The following is a 25,638-nucleotide window of genomic DNA, read 5'->3' on the forward strand; positions in this document are numbered from 1 at the left end:
CTAACTTTGTAGCTGACTTTATCAGTGCCTGAAGTTATTTCAGCCTGAGTAATTTTTATTTTTTCAGTCGAAACTAATTTTCACAAAAGGAAAATATGGAGCTATTATAGAGTTTTGGGGAGGAGTGATGTTTTGGTGAAATTTAAGTGATACAGTATTTTGATTGTTTTGGTATAAAACAGGGTTGTGTGTAGATGGATCAACATCAGGTCTGGACTGAGACATGGACCAGAGTCCTGTTCCTTTCGTAACAAAGTTAGGAGGGAGATGTTGTTTCTTCTCTGAAGTTCAGCACGTTGGTTGTGAATCAAGGCTGCTTCTCTCTGTCAAAATAATGTAGATCCTCCAGGCAAGAGTGGGATGTTTCATCCTTAGTGATCTAATTTCAGACAGCAAAGTTTGTGATAGATTATGATTTTAGGAAACAAAGTTTCTCAGAGTAAGAAAATCATAGTCACTCAAAGAAGGGATTTATCATGACATTTTATAGCTGCAGACTGTCCTTGGGAGAAAGATTACTTCCTATTAACTTTGTAGCTGACTCTACTCATGCCTGGTATTTGAGCTTGACGGATTCCTCTTTTCTCAGTCTTAACTAATTATTAATTTTTGGCTGTACACGGCCTGGCTGGTGGCTCTGTGGTGTCATTAGGAACCTGAACTCCTATTACCTTTACATTCCATTAATCTTATTATTGCTTCCCAGGCAGCACAGTGGTAAAAAATCCACCTGCCAATGTAGGAGATGCAAGAGACATGGGTTTGATCCCTGGGTTGGGAAGGTCCTCTGGAGTAGGAAATGGCAACCCATTCCAGTATTCTTGCCTGGAAGATTCCACGGACAGAGGAGCTTGGTGGCCCCAGTCCATGGGGTCACAAAGAGACACAATGGAGTGCATGCGCTTGTGCACGTGTGCACACACACACACACACACACCCCTTATTATCATGAGCTTGTTACTATTGTGATGATAAAATGGTTTATCAATAAAAAGGTTTATCACCCTTCAGCATAATGTCTGCATCATTAAGAAGAAGGGAAAAGTCGTGGAGCATGTCTCATGGAGGCCATTTAGCAATTTCCCCTGAAAGCCAGTGATTCAAGTTACAGCTCATTGGCCTGAACTGGGTCATGTGACCTTCCATGTTGGGAGTATGTGATAATTACGTTTTTAAAGATTTATGTTGTTGCTCCTGAGTAAGATTGAAGTTTATATGGAAATAGGAGGGAAAAGTTGTTAGGTTTTCACTACAACACTTTTCAGACTCCGATAAAGTGATATTAAAGGAATAAGAAAATTATAAACATAGGAACAAAGAATATATGAGAAGAGAGAACAGTAAATGTCAGTCGATTTTTTAAAGTTATAAAGCAGATGGAGAAGTGTTAACTTGACTTACTTGAGCAGAGAAAGTGAAAATCTAAATGCCTGCCAAGGGGGATAGCATAAAAAACCAAATTAGTTTGCCCCATAGAATCTTGAAAGTGAATTGGAGTTTCTGTGGAAGACAGAAGTGAGATGTGAGCTGTAGGCAGAGGGATTGGTTAAAAGACAGTATAAGGAGTAAATTTCCATTTAATAAATTCTTCTATCTTGATTGGTTCCTTTCTATTTTTTGTCATGTTTATTTTATTCTTGAACTTCTAATACTAAGCTCAATGCTTAGTATTTATTTTAAATCTTTCTTGTTGTGAATAAAATTATATTATGTGTGACTACTGATATTTTCCTAGTCATTCCTTCCATTCATATAATTTTGCTTTTTATTTATTTATACTTGTTTGTTTATTGCCCTTTTTGATTTGATTTAGTGACTTAGTTTACTAAGTAAGTTTTTTGATTTGACTAAGCTTTTCATTTTTTTGTTCTTTCATAGTTTAGAAGTAGGTACTGTGTTTCTACTGTTTTAGTGGCTACTCATAAAATTTTTTAATGCACTTAAATTTTTTATGAAAAGTGAAAGTGTCGTTTGCTCAGTCATGTCCAACTCTGTGACCCCATGAACCATAGCCTGCCTGGGTCCTCTGTCCATGGAATTCTCCAGGCAAGAATACTGGAGTGGGTAGCCATTCCCTTCTCCAGGGGATCTTCCCAACACAGGATCAAACCCAGGTCTCCTGCATTACAGGCAGATTCTTTACCATCTGAGCCACCAGGGAAGTCAAATGCATATTTAATCAGGCTGACTATTTTTTTTTCCATGAATAAGTCAAGGACCCTATCTGGCTTTTTTTCATTTCTTTTTCCTCCTCCTTCATTCTTCCCATTCAGTGAGGATTTGATATTGGAATTACAAGTGTGTATATATCATTATAATTTGCTATATAATTATGACTTCAGATTATTCTTCTATATTTACATTGATATTATACATGATTTTTTCAAATAATAAAGGTTATACCTTAAAACCTTCTTTGGAAGTTTTTGTTCACTTCTTTAATTTTTCATCTTCAATTTATTGTTCTTCTTAGTGCATGTTCTCTAGTAATTATTTCAGAGATTATGCATTTGAGGTGAACCATGTAAGTCCTATTGAACTAATCTCATTTTGGTTTTAGTTAGTAGTAGGTTAGATTCAAACTTATTTTCAGAATTGTTTTCTTTTATACCTTTGTAGCAGCTTTTGATTAAAACAGCTACAAAGATAGTGTATCTGATGTAAATGGGATTCTCAGTTCTTCGTTTCCTCTTCATGAAAGCTTTTAGGATTTTGACTTAATCTGTAGGGCTCCCCGATGACTCAGTGGGTCAAGAATTCGCCTGTGATGCAGGAGACACAGGTTTGATACCTGGGTTAGGAAGAACCCCCAGAAAAGGAAATGGCAACCCATTCCAGTATTCTTGCCTGAAGAATTCCATGGACAGAGGAGCTTGGCAGGCTACAGTCCATGGGGTTGCAAAGAGTTGGAAATGACTGAACAACTGAGCATGAAGTAATCTTATTGCGATGTGCTTTTGATCTGGTGCTTTTGATCTGGTGATGGTTCCTTTCTGTCTGAGAGTTTGTGTCTTTCTTTAGTTTGGTGAAATGTTCTTCTATTATATTTTGAGCTATTTCTCTAATCCAACTTTCTTCATTCTGTCTGAAATTTGTATCAGACATATTTTGGAATGTCTACATTTATCTTCCATGTTTCTCAATTTTCCTCCATTCTTTCTAATTTTTACAATCTTTCACCCTGTGTTCTAAAAGATTTTCTTGCCTAAATTTCTTGTTTACTGATTCCCTCTTAGACTCCACATATTCTGCAGATGAACAGAATAAACTACTATTAATAGTTATTGGCTGATACTCATTCTTCTCACTGTAGTAAATCTTTAGCTGGGCATGAGACTACAGCAGGCTTCCCACCTGTTGTGGGAAAGTGATAAAGAACCCACCTGCCAGTGTAGGAGACACAGGATACGCGGGTTCAGTTGCTGGGTTGGGAAGATCCCCTGGAGAGGGGAATGGCTATCCGCTCCAGTATTCTTGCCTGGAGAATCCCATGGACAGAGGAACCTGGCAGGCTGTAGTCCATGGGGTCACAAAGAATTGGCCACGACTGAGCACAGCACAGCACAGAAGAGGCTATCACATTGAAAACTACATTTTACAACCTCTTTTCTATGTTGGTGAGGCCTGGGGAAAGAAATGGGAGCGGAAATGATGTGTGCCCCTTCTGGATACTGCTCTTGAAGTGATTGGGTTGCAATTCTTTTGTCTTTTTCCCCTTTCGACAGGCTAGAAGATGATGATAAGTTGACTAACCCCTGAGATATACAAGGAGGACGCCACCTGTAATATTAACACAGAGTTTCCTACTAGCCCTAAACCGTTTGCCAATCCAGACCCAATCCTTAGATTATCACATGAGAAGGGAAAAACTGTTGTTTAAACAACTGGGTCTTAGTATTTTTAATAAGTTCAATAAGTTTAATAGCCCCCAAGCTAAACCCACTATACTGATTTTTTTTTTTTTTAATTTCAAAAAGTAATCTTTGGTCACAGTCTTTTGTTGCTTCTTTTGTGTTGATTCAATGGCCTTTCCTTTCCCTCTGAAAATGTTAACTCTGTCTAGTCTGGTCTTGTTTTTTGTTTCATTTTACTCTCTAAGAATGGTTCTAAACCTTTGGCAGGCATCAGAGCATCTGGAAAATGTGTGAATATACAGAATCCATGCCTATCCCAGAGTTTCCAATTCAGTAACTCTGGGGTGGGACCTGAGAATTTTCATTTCTACCAATTTTCCAGTTGCTGCTGCTGCTGGTACTCTAGCCACCATACTTTGAGAACCTTTGTTTTAGTGATTCTCTTGCACACAAATGTAATTACTTCTTATTTTGTCGGTTCCTCTCAAATCTTTGTCTATTCTTAGAGGTGTACTCCAGAGTATTTGAAATTCCTGATGCCCTGTGTGTTATAGCATATTTCTTTACTGTAGCCTAACTAACCCCAGTGGCTTTAGGGGATGGGCAAGGCTTAATTCTGGAAGGCATCTAGTTTTCTGGAGAGGAGGCTTGTATTCATTCTGGGTGTCACCAGCCTTCTGGGACACTAAGCACTCTTGTGTGTGCTAGTCACTTGGTCGTGTTCAACTCTTCACAACCCCATGGACTGTAGCCCACCAGGCTCCTCTGTCCATGGGATTCTCCAGGCAAGAATACTGGAGTGGATAGCCATTCCCTTCACCTGGTGATTTTCCAGGCTCAGGGATCAAACTCACGTCTCCTGCATTGCAGGTAGATTCTTTACCATCTGAGCCACCAGGGAAGCCCACTCTTACCTTAGATACTTAGGTACTAGGTACTTAGAGGCAAATACCTCTGGTGATCTTTATCGGAGTTGCTTTGGAGGAGTCTGTCTCTTTTGCATTTATTAAGCAGTCATCTTTTTAGTTGCTTTAAGGCCCCTTCTGCTCACAGGATCCACCAATTCTGGGATTGAAACATCTTAGAGACACTTCTGTGTTGTCTAGCTTACCTCTCCGGTACATAATTAGGCTGTGGATTCCTTCAGTGTTTTCTCTCCATGGGGGATTTTTCAGTACAGATTGGAAATCCTGCTAGAAAAATTCTTAAAGAGCCGTAACACTAATTCCTTCTTCAATTTATTCTGCTTGTCTCCTTTCTTAAAGGGATTTTTTCACAGTTTCTGTTCTATTGGAAGATACCTCCAGTGTCTTTACTGATTTCTGCTTCTATAATTTTTCTGTAGTGATTAGGGACTAGGATGAGGGGAAAGGATGTGTCAGCCTATTCTCTACCCTCAATCTTGATCTAGCCTCTCTATATTTTACTTTTTAAAAATGAGTTTAATAAATAAAAAACAAAAACTCTCTTACTTATGTCACAAGCTTTTTTAGACTCTAGTACTATGCTGTATCTCCAGATATATATATTTTTCTCACAATTTAATAAATTCATGTTTGCTTTGGTGATTTCCACGTGTAACTTATGTGCTGTGTGGCTGTGTGCTAAGTCACTTCAGTCGTGTCTGACTCTTTGCAACCGCATGGACTGTAGCTCGCCAGGCTCCTCTGTCCGTGGGATTCTCCAGGCAAGAATACTGGAGTGAGTTGTCCTGCCCTCCCCAGGGGATCATCCTGACCCAGGGATCGAACGCGTGTCTCTCATGTCTCCTGTATTGACAGGTGGTTTCTTTACCACTAGCGCTGCCTGGGAAGCCCTGCTATGTGGTGGTTGTTCAGTTACTCAGTCATGTCTGACTCTTTGTGACACCATGGACTGCAGCACACCAGGCCTTCCTGTCCTCCACCATCTCCCAGATCTTGCTCAAACTCATGTCCATTGAGTTGGTGATGCCATCCAATGATCTTGTCCTCTGTCATCCCTTTTTCCTCCTGCCTTCAATCTTTCCCAGCATCAGGGTCTTTTCCAACAAGTCACTTCTTTGCATCAGGTGGACAAAGTATTGGAGCGTCAGCTTCAGCATCAGTCCTTCCAATGAAGATTCAGGATTGATTTCCTTTAGGATTGCGCCATTTTTAAAAGATATGAGCCTAAGCTAATGACAAGAAAAACTGGAGATAAATTAATATTCATAGCAATAGTAGTATTTATAGAGGACCTGTGGTGTACCTGTCTTGAGCTAAGCACTTATATGCATAATACTGTTATTATCACTCTTGTAGATGAGGGTACTAAATCACAGAGATGGCAGCTAACTTACCAAAAATTAACTAACTAGTGAGTAGTAGGAAGAGGGAAGATTTAAACTAATTTTTATTCCAGAATCTGTGCTCTTAACATCATACTAACTGTCTCCTATGAACGTATACCTGCTACCAGATTTCAAAGTCAGATAGCTGTTGTATTTCTGTTAGAATGTTTGTGAGAATTTATGGCATAGAGCTAAAGCTGGACACTCAGTATTTTTTAGTAGCTGTTGAATTACAATAGAAATAATCATTGTTTCTTTTCCTTGTCGCATAAGGTTGACCATATTTTATTTTATTTAACTATAGATAATTGTGATACAGACTTACTGCAGACGATGGCATGCTAAAGTTGTGGTAGAGGATTTAAGAAGACAGAAAATGTTCCGGTTGCAATGGGAAGCAGAGGAAGAACACAGGAAGATAAGAGAAAAAGAAGAGTGGATGAAACTGGATTATTACCGGAGGCATAATCCTCAAACAAAGGAAGAGTTCGAACTTCTTTATAATGCACTAGAACGTAAGTTTGAAATAGGCTTTGCATAAAATATTAATTTTTCATTAGTAGGAAAAACGGGTTTACTAAAGACAAAAGGAAGACCTTGTTATTTTAAGAAGTTGTCTGGGGAACCTGGACTAGAAAATTTTAAAATATGAATAGTGTCTTAGATTTGGGACAGGAATTAAGGCCGGAGTAAAATTGAAAATGGTTTTATATTAACAATAGATAAATAAACTATTCAGCATTAGTGTATTATCTCATTTGATCCTTATCCCTGAGAGATAAAAACAGAAAGTATTGTCCAGTCTGATTCTCCTAATGGTCTTAGAAATCTGTGAACTCAGAGTTGGACTGTCTTGAACCCCTCAGTCCAGCATCCTGTCTCTGATTCTCCTCTTTAGAGGAGATACCTTTTTTATTCCCCTCTACAATGATTATAAATATTAATATATATGTGAGTATACACATACATAGGGCTTCCTAGGTGGCACTAACAGTAAAGAAACTAGCTGCAATGAAGGAGGCGTAAGAGACACGGGTTTGATTCCTGGGATGTGAAGAAGTCTTGGAGGAGGGCATGACAACCCACTCCAGTATCCTTGCCTGGAGAATCCCATGGACCGAGGAACCCGGCGGGGTAACAGTCCATAAGGTCGCAGAGAGTCGGACACAACTGAAGCAACTCAGCACACACATACACACACACATATGTATTCTCTGCACGCTGGGTTTTTATGGCTTATTTCTTCCACAGGATGTGTGCTAGTCACTGACACAGTTAAAAAGCCTGTTATTTGTACAAGCTAATCACTCCCTACTTTGGGCAGGATACACTATTTTTCTTGAAGCCTTTTCTCAGTGCCCAGCTTCTAATCTCATCTTAAATGTCACCTACTCAAAGGCTTCTGTGACAGACAATACAGCTTGGATATCCAAATTATCATATCATGGTTCTCACTGCACCCCAAATTTTGCTTTGTAATACCACAGTTTGTAACTATATTTTGTAATGTTAATTTTTACCACTGGATTGTCAGCTCCATAAGCAAATGACTCATTTATTTTTTGGATGATCTCTTTTTTTGTACTTACCTCAACAAATATCGGTAGAATGATTAAATGAATGAATGAGGGGGAACCCAAGGATGTAGCAATTCAACTGTCTCTAGCTTCTGCTTTCCCAGGAGTACCTCTAAAGTGGAAGTAACCAGAAGAGTTATTTATTACCTTAGATATGGGCAAGTAAAGTTGCGCTCTTGGGATAACAGTTAAGAATTAAAAAAATTAAAAATAGCCACAGTTTTTTATTTTTAGTTGGACACAACCTTTTTATCCAAAGAAATAATCGTCTTTGACATCTCTGTAATTACTCATAATACTAACTTCAAGCAGATTTTCTTACTGTCACTTTTTTTCTTTATATACTGTGTGTTTGTGGATGTTATTATGTGTCCTGTTACTCATGTTGTCCTTTCCTTTCTAATCGAATACAATTTTAGGTGTCAGATATTGAGTCTACTTAAGTAGCTCTATGATACTGTGCTATTTCCTGAAGACAAAACAATTAAACACCAGGTTTAACAAAGCAATAGTGTTAATACATCTGTCTCTTTCTTTTATAACATGCAAAATTGAGTGGCTTTGGGAATGTGACAGTATTTGGAAGTAACATTTAAGCTTGCTGATGGTTTCTGTGTCTGATTTCCCTTTCTCCTAGTCATTGATCTCTGCAAATACTGTTTTATTTTAAATGTCCCTTCTATTCCCATCTTCTCTCAGATGAAAGCTAAGTTTGTTTCTTAGTGTTAATAGTTAAATAGTGAGCACTGCTTGCAAGTTGTCTGTGAAAGGTCTTATTGATAAGTATAAAAGTAAATTTGTGTTATAGCAGAGCTCTATTTAAATAATATTCTAAATTTATATGAATAGACCAAAAGTATCATTGTTATCTTGTTTTGTTAACAGGCAACTGTGTAAACTAGTGGAAAATGTGCTTAATGAGATTCTACCTTTTCTACTTATTAATGGTATTTACTTGGACAAGTTACTCCTTTCTACTAAGCCTTAGATTCTTTATCTATAAAAGGACTTAATAATTTCTGGCATATCTACGTTAGAGGGATTTATAATGTAATACAAAATATTACATTCATGGAGAGTACTTAAAAATACAAAGATATATGCATGTGTAAGTTACTGTTATACAGTAAATAATTTTATATAAATTTTCTAAATTAAAGAAGAAGAGAGATATTTTATATGGCTAAGATGGCAACCCACTCCAGTATTCTTGCCTGGAGAATCCCATGGATAGAGGAGCCTGGAGGGCTGTAGTCGATGGGGTTGCAAGAGTTGGATACGACTTAGATGATTTATATGGAAGAAAATGAAAATGAAATTTCTTACACAAAAAGAGATATCCTTTTAGTTTTCTTCTAGGCCTAAAATTCTGCATAAGAACTCCAAGAATCGTATTGTTAAAGTTCTGCTTTTTGGGGGGAATTAAAATTCTGGTTCACAAGCTAAGTACTTTATAATAATAATTTTCATTCTATATTCTTTACTCCGGTCTTTGAAACTGTTGCCCTCTTGTGGTTCATAGTAATAATTGCACAGTTTTGTAAAACTGATAACAAATCTTAACTTTTTCTCTAGATAACCTGTTGTTCAGTAATAAAAGCAAAATAAGTCAGTTTAGGAGAATGATTTTAACTATGTAAGATAATATGCTATATCAAAGACAAGAATATCTCCAGGCAACATTTGATTTTTATGTCTTTTTTTTTTTTAATATATAGCAGTATGTTGTGGAGAAGGCGATGACACCCCACTCCAGTACTCTTGCCTGGAAAATCCCATGGACGGAGGAGCCTGGTAGGCTGCAGTCCATGGGGTCGCGAAGAGTCAGACACGACTGAGTGGCTTCACTTTCACTTTTCACTTTCATGCACTGGAGAAGGAAGTGGCAACCCACTCCAGTGTTCTTGCCTGGAGAATCCCAGGGACGGCAGGGCCTGGTGGGCTGCCGACTATGGTGTCACACAGAGTCAGCCACGACTGAAGTGACTTAGCAGCAGCAGCAGCAGCAGTATGTTGAGGGTGACTTCTTTTGTTATCTGAACTGTCACTGTTATCTCAGACTTGTAGACATCATCCTGAGGAAATTAACAGCATGGCTTGTGCTCAGAGTTCTTTTCCTTCCCCTGTGATTCTCTGTACCTACTGTTCTCTTAACTGTCCATGTCCGTACTTTAGGGCATCAGATAGGACCTTGCTTATTAGGTCTAGGCAATGTTTGTTGAATTGACTCTTCTACCCTTTGGTGATAGAAGCAAGGTCCAAAGCTATAAAGAGCAGTATTGCATAGGAACCTGGAATGTTAGGTCCATGAATCAAGACAAATTGGAAGTGGTCAAACAGGAGATGGAAGAGTGAACATCAATATTCTAGGAATCATTGAACTAAGATGGACTGGAATGGGTGAATTTAACTCAGATGACCATTATATCTACTACTGTGGGCAGGAATCCCTTAGAAGAAATGGAGTAGCCATCATAGTCAACAAAAGAGTCCGAAATGCAGTACTTGGATGCAATCTCAAAAATGACAGAATGATCACTGTTCATTTCCAAGGCAAACCATTCAGTATAAGGGTAATCCAAGTCTATGCCCAAACCAGTAATGCTGAAGAGGCTGAAGTTGAAGGATTCCAAGAAGACTTGCAAGACCTTATAGAACTAACACCCAAAAAAGATGTCCTTTTCATTACAGGGGACTGGAATGCAAAAGTAGGAAGTCAAGAAACACCTGGAGTAACAGGCAAATTTGTCCTTGGAGTACAGAATGAAGCAGGGCAAAGGCTAATAGAGTTTTGCCAAGAGAATGCACTGGTCATAGCAAACACCCTCTTCCAACAACACAAGAGAAGACTCTACACATGGACATCACCAGATGGCCAATGCCGAAATCAGATTGATTATATTTTTTGCAGCCAAAGATGGAGAAGCTCTATACAGTCAGCAAAAACAAGACCGGAGCTGACTGTGGCTCAGATCATGAACTCCTTATTGCCAAATTCAGACTTAAATTGAAGAAAGTGGGGAAAACCACTAGACCATTCAGGTATGACCTAAATAAAATCCCTTATGATTATACAGTAGAAGTGAGAAATAGATTTAAGGGATCTGATAGACAGACAGCCTGAAGAACTATGGGTGGAGCTTTGTAACTTTGTACAGGAGATAGGTATCAAGACCATCCCCAAGGAGAAGAAAGGCAAAAAAGCAAAATGGCTGTCTGAGGAGACCTTACAAATAGCTGTGAAAAGAAGAGAAGCGAAAGGCAAAGGAGACAAGGAAAGAAATACCCATTTGAATGCAGAGTTCCAGAGAATAGCCAGGAGAGATAAGAAAGCCTTCTTCAGTGATCAGTGCAAAAAAATAGAGGAACATGATAAAATGGGAAAGACTAGTGATCTCTTCAAGAAAATTAGAGATACCAAGGGATCATTTCATGCAAAGATGGGTTCAATAAAGGACAGAAATGGTATGGACCTAACAGAAGCAGAAGATATTAAGAAGAGGTTGCAAGAATACACAGAAGAACTATACAAAAAGATCTTCATGACCCAAATAATCATGATGGTGTAATCATTCACCTAGAGCCAGACATCCTGGAATGTGAAGTCAAGTGGGCCTTAGGAAGCATCACTATGAACAAAGCTAGTGGAGGTGATAGAATTCCAGTTGAGCTATTTCAAATCCTAAAAGATGATGCTGTGAAAGTGCTGCACTCAATATGCCAGCAAATCTGGAAAACTCAGCAGTGGCCACAGGACTGGAAAAGGTCAGTTTTCATTTCAATTCTAAAGAAAGGCCTTGCCAAAGAATGCTCAAACTACCTCACAATTGTACTCATCTCACATGCTAGTAAAGTAATGCTCAAAATTCTCCAAGCCACGCTTCAGCAATACGTGAACCGTGAACTTCCAGATGTTCAAGCTGGTTTTAGAAAAGGCAGAGGAGCAAGAGATCAAATTGCTAACATCTGCTGGATCATTGAAAAAGCAAGAGAGTTCCAGAAAAACATCTATTTCTGCTTTATTGATTATGCTAAAGCCTTTGACTGTGTGGATCACAACAAACTGTGGAAAATTCTTCAAGAGATGGGACCAGCAGATCATCTGACCTGCCTCTTGTGAAATCTGTATGCAGGTCAGGAAGCAACAGTTAGAACTGGACACGGAACAACAGACTGGTTCCAAATAGGGAGAGTAGTATGTCAAGTCTGTATGGTGTCACCTTGCTTATTTAACTTCTATGCAGAGTACATCATGAGAAATGCTGGGCTGGATGAAGCACAAGCTGGAATCAAGATTGCTGGGAGAAATATCAGTTACCTCAGATTTGCAGATGACACCACCCTTATGGCAGAAAGTGAAGAAGAACTAGAGTCTCTTGATGAAAGTGAAAGAGGAGACTGAAAAAGTTGGCTTAACATTCAGAAAACTAAGATCATGGCATCTGGTCCCATCACTTTATGGCAGATCGATGGGGAAACAGTGGAAACAGTGGCTGAGTTTATTTTTTTGGGCTCCAAAATCACTTCAGATGGTGATTGCAGCCATGAAATTAAAAGACACTCACTCCTTGGGAGAAAAGCTATGAGCAACCTAAACAGCACATTAAGAAGCAGAGACATTACTTTGTCAACAAAGGTCTGTCTAGTCAAGGCTATGGTTTTTCCAGTGGTCATGTATGGGTGTTGGTCTATAAAGAGAGAGACTATAAAGAGAGTTGGACTATAAAGAAAGCTGAGCGCCGAAGAATTGATGGTTTTGAATTGTAATGTTGGAGAAGACTCTTGAGAGTCCCTTGGACTGTAAGGAGATCCAACTAGTCCATCCTAAAGGAGATCAGTCCTGATTGTTCATTGGAAGAACTGATGCTGAAGCTGAAACTCCAATATTTGGCCACCTGATGTGAAGAGCTGACTCATTTGAAAAGACTGTGATGCTGGGAAAGATTGAGGACAGGAGAAGGGGACGACAGAGGGAGGTGGTTGGATGGCATCACCGACTCAATGGACATGGGTTTGGGTGAACTCTGGGAGTTGGTGATGGACAGGGAATCCTGGTGTGCTGCAGTCCATGGGGTTGCAAAGAGTTGGACACAGCTGAGCAACTGAACTGAACTGAAGTGACCCTTTGTTTTGTTTAACTTGTGCTAATGGTGTTCTCTCTTTTAATTATTACCTCTTAATCTCAAGGTCTCTTGACTTCTAGCCTCTGGTGACTCCCTGGGCTCTATCCATTGACAGATCTGAGCCTGGGATTCAGTATAACTCTTTCTAGGTTCTTTCCATTTAGGGTTCCAGTCTGTCGTGAGAATTTTAAAAGCAAATGCATAGAAATTGCTAGTGATGGGGACAATATTGTATGTTCTGCTGTTTCTTGTTTGGAAATACCAAGTTTATTCTATCTCAGAAATTTTAGAATGTGTATGGACTTTATATTTTATTACTGCACTTTCATTTTATAGTTGAACTTGAGACCGGGGAAGATAATTGTCTTCTTTCAAATGAACCAGTTGCTTTAATATCTTTTTCTTTAAGAATACTGGAGGTTGCTGATGTCTGTTATGGGCTGCATTGTGTTCCCCTAAAATTCAAACGTTGAAGCTCTAACTTCAGTCCTCAGAATGCGACAGTATTTGGAGATAGGTTCTTTAAAGAAGTAATGAAGAAAAAGTGGGGTCATAGGGGACCCGGATCCAATCTGACTTTAAGAAGAGGCCATAAGGACACACTTGCACAGAGAGAGAACCTTGATAAGAGGCTGGAGGAAGGTGCCGCTTTTCCAGCCCAGGAGAGAGACCGTCAGGAGAAACTGGTCTTGATCTTGAGCTCCTATCACTCAGAGCCCTGAGAAAATAAATTTCTATTCTCTAAGTCACCCAGACTGTGGTACTTTGTTATGACAGCCCTAGCAAACTAATGCAGGATTCCAATTTTTTTTTTTGTTTGCTTTTCTTATCATTCCCAGGGAGCATATATTTTATGAGAGTAGGAAGACTCTCTCATCTTTCTCATTGTCTTTTGTGTATAGTTCTAGAAACTGTCAAATCAGTTATAAAATCAGCTTTTTATAGCTGTTCCTGGTTCCTGTGTTTTTCTGTTCCTTATTGGTAGTTGAGTCATAGTATTTTTCTGACACCAGGTTTTAACCTTTACATGGAGGTTGTTCATCTAATAGAGAATTTTATTGGAAATAAGGTCCATTATTTCATAGTTCTAATTAGCCTCATTGGGTTGTTTCTTTTTTTAAAGTCATACTAATAATTTAAACAAAATGTAAAATCTGAATATATATGGATATAAAAGTATTTGAAGACACATATATATAGGTATAGATTCACCTAGTTAATCTAACTGACCAGTATATTGCTTTTTGAGGTTGGCAAAATAGTTTAAATAATATTCTAGTGGCTTAAATTTATTACCAGTACCAAAAATTTCTAATGTAAAACTAGGAAGTAAAATATGCTTACTAATATCGTTCAATTTTTATTTGCTTTCTGGGAACATCCATATAATCCCATGAGGTAAATATTTTCAGTTATTATTTCCACAAGCAAGCAATTTTCATCTTTATTCATATACTGCCTTTTAGTATATATATATATTGTCAAATTTTAAAATTTTTGGTTGGTAAAACTACTCTTAAATGGTATACTCATCAATCATGGATTTTCTGGACTTTCATAACATCATTTAGTTATTAAATTTTCAACCCTTTTGCTGAATACAATTTAGCTTTTAAATTCACAAATCCTCTTTTCAAATAGACCAAGCTGTACAGTGTCTGAATAATGTATTCCTGGTAAAGGACAGAATAGATTCTTATAAAGAGCATGACTGACAAGTCTTTGACCTTAGCTGGATGATTTCAAGTCGAAATTTGAGAGGAGGAAGAAATAATCTGACAAAACTGTAAACTGGATATCATGAAAGTTAGTGGTTATTACAGAAGAGGGCAGAAACAACACTTACGGCTTCAGATACTTACATTTCGATGCAGAGACTAGTGTTAAAAGTAAACCTAAAATTTTAATGAAAGGAAAATGTAAATTCTAATTATTTAAATTATATATAAATGTAATGTATTCTGAAATAACCCTGCAATGCAACAAGTGAGTAAAAATCAAGCTTGGAATATAAGAACTGAAGAGTACATTTTACTTGATTGAATTATATGTAATAGAATGTAAGAGGAAGTAAACTTATGTCAAAGGATATTTACCCAAAGCAAGTCTTTAAACATAATGATGAAAAATGATAAGCTTTTGGGTAAAGATGACTGAAATAAAAGCAAAAATTCTGTCCCAGTGGAAGGGTTTTATGGTCTGTCCAACTAGGGACAGGCAAAGAGACATGTTCACTTTGAGAAGGCATTATGCCTTTCTCACTTTTGTATGTACCATCAAACCTTATATAGTTCCTTTCAGATAGTAATTGTTCCAAAATTACTGTTGAGTATTTTGAATTGGCGAGGAAGTGATAGGATTTGGACAAGTATAATACCGGGTCAGGGAACTAGGTTTTGAAGTTCAGAGAAAAAATAGGTTTGAATCCATGGCCAGAGTGCAGTTCATGCAATTCTGAAGCTTCATCATTCTGACAATAAAGTAATGAATCATCTCTATGTAAATGGAAAGAATTGCATGCTAATTAAGTAAATATGGCTTTCCACTAGTAAAGCAACTAATAAGTTCCCGTTGTAAAGGACTCATAAATGTCAAAAACTAGAGTGACTTCGTGGAATATTTTTTTGGAATAAAGAACAGTAGGTCACCATTTCTACTTTTGTTTTGAACAGAGAACAAACATGGCTTAAATGATTTTAAGTTCCCTATCTGAATGTATGTCCCAGGGGATCAAAGCCACCCTGTTATCTCTGAATAATCATGGAGAATGTGAGGCATGCCCAGAAGACATGACCTTCCAGAGAAGGCTTGTGATTAACTGACAAAAACGGGGCCAGGGACCAGGCTTGATCACTCAAGAGCTTTTGTATAGCAGAGTTTTATTAAAGTATAAAAAGGGGACAGGGAAAGCTTCTGACATAGACATCAGAAGAGGGATGGAGACTGCCCCCCTCGCTAGTGTTAGCGTGGGGGTTATATACTTTTTAAGTTAGTTATTACAATAAATCAAAAGAATGTCTGGAGGTTATAAAGATCTTACTAGACCCACTCCCATAATTTACATTTTAAGATAACAGGATTAGCCAGAAGGTTTTCAGGAAGGAGAAACTGTCTTCAAGCAGGATACATTGTTATATAATCCTTAGTACAGAGTTTAAACTGAGTTGTTTGTTGTGTCATCATCAGTTCAGGGATTAAGGAAAAAAGTTTTCTGTGACTAAGACTAAGAAATGTAGAGAAAAAAAAAAACTTAGTCCTTTCCTTCTGCTTGAAAATTCCATACCCCCTATCTCCTTGAGAACCCCAGACCCCTCTCTCCTTGGGGACCTCCAGACTTCTTATCAGCCTGCCTAGGAATTGACTCTCTCACCATCCTCCCTGCCCCAGTACACAATGTTCAGGTGCCTGATTTAAATATGTACTGTGCTGTGCTTCGTTGCTCAGTCATATCCAGCTCTTTGAAACCCCATAGACTGTAGCCCACCAGGTACTTCTGTCCATGGGATTTTCCAGGCAAGAATACCTGGAGTGGGCTGCCATGCCCTCCTCCAGGGGATCTTCCACATTGCAGGTGGATTCTTTATCATCTGAACCACTGGGGAAGCCCGATTTAAATTTGAGGCTTAATTATATAAAATCCCCCCAAATTGACCTTACTGCAATTTTTGTTTCATCCCATGCATTGTGATACATAGTGCTTTTTTTTTTTTTTTTTTTAATTATCGCCTCAGATTTCTGCAGGCAAGAATACTGAAGTGGGTAGCCATCCCTTCTCCAGGGAATCTTCCTAACCCAAGGATCCAACCTGGGTCTCCTGTTTTGTAGGCAGATTCTCTACTAAGCCACCAGAGAAACCCCTTTATTTCCATAATGGTTGATAATCATACCTTTTTGGATTAGGTATTATTTTTGATAGAATTTCTTACATTTCTAAGTAGATAGGAATATATTTCTTTTTTAAACTTTGTTATTAATTGTAGTTGAATTGCACTGTGTCAAAAAAATGCAGTCTTTGTCATTTCTGATTTGGGGAGTTTATGTTTTCTTCCATTCCTTCTCCTAGAATTTATTTCTTCTTGTTCAGAGTCATGTCTGACTCTTTGCAACCCTTTGGACTACAGCACACCAGACTTCCCTGTCCTTCACTGTCTCCTGGAGTTTGCTCAAACTCATATCCATCGTGTTGATGATGTTATCCAACCATCTCACCCTCTATTGTCCCCTTCTCCTCCTGACATCAGTCTTTCCCAGCATCAGGATCTTTTCCAGTGAGTTGGCTCTTCACATCAGGTGGCCAAAGTATTGGAGCTTCAGCATCAGTCCTTCCAATGAATATTCAAGGTTGATTTCCTTTAAATGTATAGAATTCATTTAGATTTATATAAATTTAATTAATATTCAGGGTTGATTTTCTTTAAATTTAGTTAAATTTATAGAATTTATTTAAATTTATATAAATGTTTCATAGAGCTTTGAAAATAAGATACACTTTCGTCTTTGATGTTTAGAGCTTGATGTATGTTAATTTCAACTTGTTAATCATACTGTGGCAATTTGATTTTTAATTCTTTACTTGACTCTCATAGATTAACTCATTTGCATTCTGTTTGTTTATATAAAATAAAATATACTCACCATAGTAGTGTTTATAACTGATAGAAGTATTGCTTTATATGGCTTGATGGGCTGTGATTTTCAGTATAAATATTCATGGCGGTCATCATAAAATTGATGAAAGGCATACCTTTCTTCATAAAATTATCTTCTACTCCAAGGTTTGAGTTTTTAGTCTTTTCCCTCCTATTTTCAAAATATTAATATTGCTACACCTGTTTTTTTGTTGTTGTTCATATTTATCATCCTTCTGTGCTTGACCTTAGTCTTTGGCATCACTTTAAGTGTACCTTTGGAAAATATTATGTCATTGGATTTTTAAAGAAATATAACATTTTATTTTCAGTCAAAAATTGAGCCATTTCATATTTTTAAATGTAATCATTATGTCTGATTTTGCTTCTGTCATCTTGCTTTATGCTTTTTGTTTCTAATTTTTTGGTCTTTTTCTGCACAAACATTTATGATTGTTCATATTTTCTGCAATGATTTGAAATGTAAGCATTCTTTTTTTATTCCTTCTTAGAGTTTGCCAAAGATGTTCTTAAAAGAGGTTAACTATCAAATGGATTTATAGCCCACCCTTTGCTCTAGTTCTGAGTCCTTGAATTAAAGTTTGCTACCTTCTGCTAGAGCATTCACTTTCTGAGACGAGACAGCAGCTGTTTGAGGGACGACACTTGTGCCTTCTTGAGTGTCTTCCAGTGGTAGCTGCAACTGTGTCTTAAAGAACTTCCCTGAAAGTTTCTACCACGTGGATCACACCTCTCTCTGATTTCTAGTATTGATTCCAGTCTCTCCTTTTCCTCCCCCTATTTCATTTTTCTTGTATCATTTCTAGAAGAACGTAGGAGAGGGCAGCTAGCAGTCTGTATACAAACCTTCATCTTGTCAGAAACTTGGCGTGTCATATATTAAAAAGAAACTAGACCTGGATGGGACATGAAATTATGTCAAATTATATACAGTTTAAGAAAGGGAAGAGCTTTTGTCTGGAAAAGAGAAAATCTAAGTGTACTGTGACAGTTATCTCTGGTGCCATGTCGTGCAGAGTAGACTGACTATGTTTTGCCTCACAGACTAGGACTGGGACCAGGGTGAGCAAATGAAATCTGTCCGCACTGCTAGGAGGAGAATCCATCTTAAATGGGGACGAGTGTTGAACTGTTTAATTTCTAAGGTTCTTTCCAACACTGTTTTTCCTTTAATGTAAGTTTGACATTTTTTGCAATGTTGGATATAAAACAGTTTTCTTCCCCAAATTTATAATGTATAAGAAATAAATGTAGTGCTTGTTAAAATAAATATATCTGAGCCCAGAAATTTTGATTTGTGTAAGTTTGGGGTAGGATCTAGTACTCTGTATTTTCTCTGGTTAATTTTAAGAATGTAGCATAATCTTTAGGTAAATTAAGTTTATAAAAATGCTATTCTCTGGCATTTTATGATTTGCTTTTAGAGTGTATTTCATGTAACACATTCTTTTTTTTTTGTAACACATTCTTTTTAAAAAATTTTTTATATTGGAGTATAATTGATTCACAATGTTGTATGTAAGTCACTCAGTCATGTCTGAGTGGGTAGCCTTTCCCTTCTCCAGGGGATCTTCCCAACCCATGGATTGAACCCAGGTCTCCCACATTGCAGGCAGCTTCTTTACCAGCTGAGCCACAAGAGAGGCCCAAGAATACTGGAGTGGGTAGCCTCTCCCTTCTCCAGCGGATCTTCCCAACCCAGGAATCGAACCAGGGTCTCCTGCATTGCAGGCAGATTCTTTACCAACTGAGCTATGAGGGAAGCAAAGTTGTGTGAGTTTCAGGTATACAGCAAAGTGATTTACACACACACACACACACACACACACACACACACACATGTTCTTTTTCAGATTCTTTTCCACTACAGGTTATTATAGAGTACTGAATTCAGTTACCTCTCCTATGCAGTAGGTCCTCCTTGATTACCTATCTTATATATTGTAGTGTGCAACACATTCTTTGTTGATAGTAACCAACACTTTGTAGTGTGCAACACATTTTTTATTGATAGTAACCATCACTATGAACAAAGCTGGTGGAGGTTATGGAATTCTAGTTGAGTTATTTTAAATTCGAAAAGATGATGCTGTTAAAGTGCTGCACTCAATATGCCAGCAAATTTGGAAAACTGAGCCGTGGCCACAGGACTAGAAAAGGTCAGTTTTCATTCCAATACCAAAGAAGGGCAATGCCAAGGAATGTTCAAACTACTTTACAGTTGTACTCTTTTCACATGCTAGCAAGGTAATGCTCAAAATCCTTCAAGCTAGGCTTCAACAGTATGTGCATCAAGAACTTCCCAATGTACAAGCTGGATTTAGACAAGGCAGAAGAACCAGAGAGCAAATTGCCAACGTCTACTGGATCATAGAGAAAGCAAGAGGATTCCAGAAAAACACCTACTTCTGCTTCACTGACTAAGCTAAAGACTTTGAATGTGTGGATCATAACAAACTGTGGAAAATTCTTAAAGAGATGGGATACTGGACCACCTTACTTGCCTCCTGAGAAACCTGTATGCAGGTCAAGAAGCAACAGTTAGAACCAGACATGGAACAACAGACTGGTTCCACATTGGAAAAGGAGTATGTCAAGGCTGTATATTGTCACCCTACTAATTTAATTTACATGAAGAGTACATCACGTGAAATGCTGGGCTGGATGAAGCACAAGCTGGAATTAAGGTGGCGGGGAAAAATATTAATAACCTCAGATATGCAGATGACACCATCCTTTGGCAGAAAGCGAAAAGGAACTAAAGAGCCTCTTGATGAAGATGAAAGGGGAGAGTGAAGAAGCTGGCTTAAAACTCAGCATTCAGAAAAGTAAGATCATGGCATCCAGTGCCATCACTTCATGGCAAATCGATGGGGAAACAGTGGAAACAGTGAGAGACTTTATTTTGGAGGGACTCCAAAATCACTGCAGATGGTGACTGCAGCCATGAAATTAAAAGACGCTTGCTCCTTGGAAGAAAAGGTATGACAAACCTAGACAGTGTATTAAAAAGCAGAGACATTATTTTGCCAACAAAGTACATTCAAAGCTATGGTTTTTCTTTTAGTCATGTATGGATATGAGAGGTGGACCATAAAGAAACAGAATGCTGAAGAATTGATGCCTTTGAACTGTGGCATTGAAGACTCTTGGAGTCCCTTGTACGGCAAGGAGATCAAACCAGTCAATCCTAAAGGAAATCAACTCTGAATATTCATTGGAAGGACATGCTGAAGCTGAAGCTCCAATACTTCAGTCACCTGATGTGAAGAACTGACTCATTTGAAAAGACCCTGATGTTGGGAAAGATTGAAGGCTGGAGGAGAAGGGGCCAACAGAGGATGAGATGATTGGACGGTATCACCAACTCAATGAACATGAGTTTGAGCAAACTCTGGGAGATAGTGAAGGACAGGGAAGCCTGGCGTGCTGCAGTCCATGTGGTTGCAAAAAATCGTACACAACTGAGGGACTGGATAACAACAACAACACTTTGGTGGTGTCCAACGCTAAGTCATGTCCAACTCTTGTGTCCCCATGAACTGTAGCCCACCAAAGTGTCTGTCCATGGGATTTCCCAGGCAAGAACACTGCAGTGGGTTGCCATTCCCTTCTCCAGGGAATCTTTCTAACCCAGGAACCAAACCCTGCTTTGCAGGTTTGCTTTTTACTGAGTGAGCTACCAGGGAAGTCCTCAAACCCACACTTTAAAATGTTGTAAATATTATTTTAATTCATTATTGAATTAAATTATTTTAATTCATTGGTTTGAGTTAGGTGTAAATGTAATTATTTTATAACATTTGCTGATACAATTAGGATTTTGTAAAGAGATGGAAAATGGTACTAAAAGTGCTAGTAATGAAGAAAACAATTGAAGTCAACAATTCTACATAAAACTGTCAATTTGGATACTGGCAGAAGCAGACACCAGGATGAAGTTTGAAGTAAAGATAAAGGGAAGGGCGAGCGGGGAAAGACAGAGTCTTCAGACTGAGATATGAGTTGACACCTGTGAAAGTTGAGAGAGGGAACGAGAAAGGATGCGGGATGGAGATCCTCAGACAGACAACTCTGAGGCAGTCTGAGCCAGCCAGATGGTCAGCTCCGATATAAGAACTGGCCACAGAAGAGGCCACTGTTGGGCAGCCTTGGCCAGGCCCTTCTTCTCCCGTGGTTCTTACTTTTTGACTGACAGCTTGGTGAGAGGAGTATGGCCTCTGCTCCAACATGGTTGCAGATCTGAAATGCTGTAGCTGGTACTGTCAGCCACCTGGCCTCCTAGCTACAGTCGTTCTCTTAGAGGGAAGCTGAGCAGGACGCATTCACGGCTGCTTTAAATCCAGGCCGTATTTTTCCCAGTACTGGGGGTGTGTGTATGCTTACCCAGAGGCGTAATTTGACATCATCTGTGCTGATGTCTTACGACTTCTGTTTGCTTGACTCTACTTTTATTGCTTTGTCTCAGCTTCCATTTCATCCTGTTTTTTCATGTATCAGGTGTACAATATGAGTGATGCTATTTGCGTATAATTTTATTTAAATTGATATAAAAATAAAATACTGCTTGTGAGGATGTGATAGTAAAAAATGCTCTGTAAAGATGTGGGTGTTTAAAAACTCAAGAGTCTTTCATGTTATTCCTGTAGTCTGGCGGCAAGAAGAACTCACACGCATTAACCAGTCTTTCACTGGAGCTGAAAGGAAAGCTGCTTTGTGTGAACTTCTGGAAAAAGAGACGCAGATAATTGCTTCCATTGGGAGACATAGATATATCACTTACACAGAGAACCAGGAAGCAGAGATACAAAGTTTTTTGGATAAGGTTAGTGAAGTAACATTATTTAAATATGAATGTGTCCTGAGTTTAAAAATATAGGATAATGAACTAAAGAAGACAATTACATTGTAAGAATTTTCATGAGTTTTGTTTAGTATTTTTGGTGACATAATTTTTGAAATTTTGTATAATTTTGAAATTACTGAAATTTTGCATAAATTTTCTTCTTTTCTTACACAGCTTTAGATTTTCACTGCAGCCTAGAATAATGATTGATAAGTAACATGAAATTAACATGTTCTTAACAAAAGAGCTTTGGCTGTGAAGGAAAACATGGAGACACCATCCTTGTGACTCTGTTCATTTAGACTTAGGCTGCCTATAGAAATTGGGTGAATTGCACATCCCACTGAAATGTAGACTATAGCAGTCACAAAATGTATGGATCTGTGGTGCCCATAGTAAGCCACCTGGGCAAAGAGCTATGAATTAGTGTTTCTGCTTTTGCTTATTAGGTCATTAACTCACTGAAAATTTCTAACCAAAAGGATATATGATTATTGAAAACCATGAAAACATACAATTAAGGGAAAAACTAAAGTAATTACCCTTTTGTGGTAAAACTGCCTGTTTGATATTGGATAGCCTGTTTCCATAGTGACCAATTTCCTTTTATAAACTTGATCTCTCCAAACAATTAAAAGCCTATCCAGCCACAAGAAGAAAAGGGATGGAGTTCTTTAAAATATTTGCCGGTAATGATTCTAATAGTTATGCGATTGTTGTTATTTGAGAACATTTATTTTTTAAAAACCATAATTTTTGATATTATAAATGCCTCCTACTCATCTTGTACACTCTCCTGTTTGATCTCAATTTTTCTTGTGGCTTTAACTCCTGCCTGCATCCTGGAGCTCCCTAGTTTCAGGCCAGAACTCTCTTATGAGCTTGCAAATCACATACTGAATTGCCTACTCTCTTGCTCCTTGGATGTCCCACAGTACAACTCAAGCTGACATGTCAACTCCTACTTCATCTCGTCTTACCATTCCTCATCCCCTCACCTCCAAATTGAGGCTCCTATTCTGTAGCACTCACATAATTTATCTCCATGAATGTTTCATCATGCACTTAAGTTGCTTCAGGCAGAAACCTGGGCATTATTCTTGATGTCCTGCTTAGCCACCATCCTCTCTGTTCTGTTAGTTTAATCATTGCCTCAATTCTTTACTTCTTCCTTACAAACTGCCTACCACTGCCTATAGGCAGGTGGCTCTGCCGTGACACATTGATGACCTTGCATGTCTACAAATAGGCCATGTAGGCAAAGACTTGAACTGCAGCTAATGTGAGTCTTGGTGGAATGCCTTGTGCTCCTGTTGTAACTCGAGAGGGTGGGAAGCTTCTGAGGAGATGTTATGGAGCACCTCAGCTTTCCTGCTTCCCTCTCTCTCCCTGGGAGGCTGTCATGAGAAGGTCTCAATTTGGGTGTGAGAGCTGGACACTGATTTAATTGGATCTGGGTTTCCTTCCCATCTGGATTCCTTTATGTCCCCAAATGAGGCTTTCAACCTCCAGGTTCACTTCTTAATTCCCTCCCCCATCTTCCATATTGCTGCCATAGGGACCTCATCCCACACAGCTCCTCCCCTGCCCTCCGGGAACAGGACTTTTTTAGTCGATTCTTGGCACACTTGACCCATCCCATTATCCCTGCTCACGCACCACAGCCAGACTTCCAGTTACACCCTCAGTTGCACATTCACAGAAAAACCACATGCTCTCAGTGCTTTTGCTTCTGCTGTGGCCTCTGCATGTAGCATCCTTTCCTTCCTTCCTCAGTAACCAGCTACTCACCCTTCAAAACAAGCTCAGATACCCCTTCTTCCAAAAAGGACTCCTGACTCTCTTACTTTAGCCTGTACTGTATACCTTCATGGGCTTCCCCGGTGGCGCTAGTGGTGAAAAATCCACCTGCCAATGCAGGAGACATAAGAGACACATGTTCTATCCCGGGGTTGGGAGGATGCCCTGGAGAAGGAAATGACAACCCATTCCAGTATTCTTGCCTGGAGAATCCCATGGACAGAAAAAACTTAGCACACTTGCTTGCATATACCTTCATAAGACTTTGTTTCACTTCCGTCTTAGTGCATAGTGGTCAGTTTTATTGTCAGGATTATGTCTGAATCCTCCTGGATTCTGAACTTCTTAAGGCAAGAGCTATACTTTTATCTCCATATTCTCATATCCTAGCTCAGTGCTCATCATAGAGTATCAATAAGTGCTTGTGGAGGAAGGTAGGGAGGAAAAATAAGGAACAGAAATACTGCTTTTGTAATTTTATATTTCAGGTACCATAAGAAAATATGCAATGTAGATGCTATCGTTTCAAATGCTTAAATATCTTCATTCTAGAAATGGTGAGTCCTACTGTATGGAAGCCATCATATTCACACTTCTCCTGAGTCATATTTTGAACTAAACATAATTCCTTTTAGCAAGTTGCTTTTTGTTGAATCCAACTTCATCACTGGGCGCTGTATTCCTTATGTGTCTGATTGTTAACTGTCAGAGGGCCGCGTGAACCCAGGGCTCAAGAAGGAGCTGAGGCCTCTGCGGTGCCAGTGGCCCGGGAAGAGGGTAGCACTTACCTGCCTTGTTTAAGACTGAACCTTGCGCTGGATTTCCTGCTTCTGCTTTATCTGCTGCTTTGTTTCCTTTAGGCTATTTTAAATTCTTCTTGTAAATACTTATACAATGTTTATTCTTCATTATGCCTTTATACCCCTCACCCCACCCCCAACTTCCAACCTCATGTCTAGCAAAATCTCTAATCATGTTTGAAGTATAGAGAGGCCAGAGGGAGATCAAGTCCCAACATATAAAAGTGCTTCTGGAGCCAGTTGATGATGGTTACTTCTGTTGTCAAGTATAGCTAAGAAGTTCTTTCGGTTTCAGTTCAGTCGCTCAGTCGTTTCTGACTCCTTGCAGCCCCATGGACCGCAGCATGCCAGGCCTCCCTGTCCATCACTAACTCTCAGAGTCTGCCCAAACCCATGTCCACTGAGTCGGTGATGCCATCCAACCATCTCATCCTCTGTCGTCCCCTTCTCCTCCTGCCCTCAATCTTTCCCAGCATCACAGTCTTTTCAAATGAGTCAGCTCTTCGCATCAGGTGGCCAAAGTATTGGAGTCTCAGCTTCAACATCCGTCCTTCCAATGAACAGCCAGGACTGATCTCCTTTAGGATGGACTGGTTGGATCTCCTTGCTGTTTCCAAGGGACTCTCAAGAGTCTTCTCCAACACCACAGTTCAAAAGCATCAATTCTTCGGTGCTCAG

At 38.8% G+C, this 25,638-nt stretch overlaps 1 protein-coding gene and 1 non-coding gene across 3 annotated transcripts in view; one reads left to right on the forward strand and one right to left on the reverse strand.

Moving 5' to 3' along the window:
- IQUB (IQ motif and ubiquitin domain containing) overlaps nt 1-25,638 on the forward strand; it is a 71,495-nt gene that overhangs the window by 19,874 nt on the left and 25,983 nt on the right. For both annotated transcript variants that reach the window (XM_070466344.1, XM_070466346.1), the window contains exons 7-8: nt 6,470-6,680; nt 22,164-22,339. In XM_070466344.1, the coding sequence (XP_070322445.1) occupies nt 6,470-6,680; nt 22,164-22,339 (387 nt within the window). The remainder of the gene's footprint in view (nt 1-6,469; nt 6,681-22,163; nt 22,340-25,638) is intronic.
- Nucleotides 5,016-5,078, reverse strand: LOC139036626 (U7 small nuclear RNA). The gene has a single exon (XR_011489450.1). It is a non-coding gene; the product is annotated as a U7 small nuclear RNA (small nuclear RNA).

This window comes from Odocoileus virginianus, chromosome 1 (assembly GCF_023699985.2).
Source record: "Odocoileus virginianus isolate 20LAN1187 ecotype Illinois chromosome 1, Ovbor_1.2, whole genome shotgun sequence".
In the NCBI taxonomy this organism is placed as follows: domain Eukaryota; kingdom Metazoa; phylum Chordata; class Mammalia; order Artiodactyla; family Cervidae; genus Odocoileus; species Odocoileus virginianus.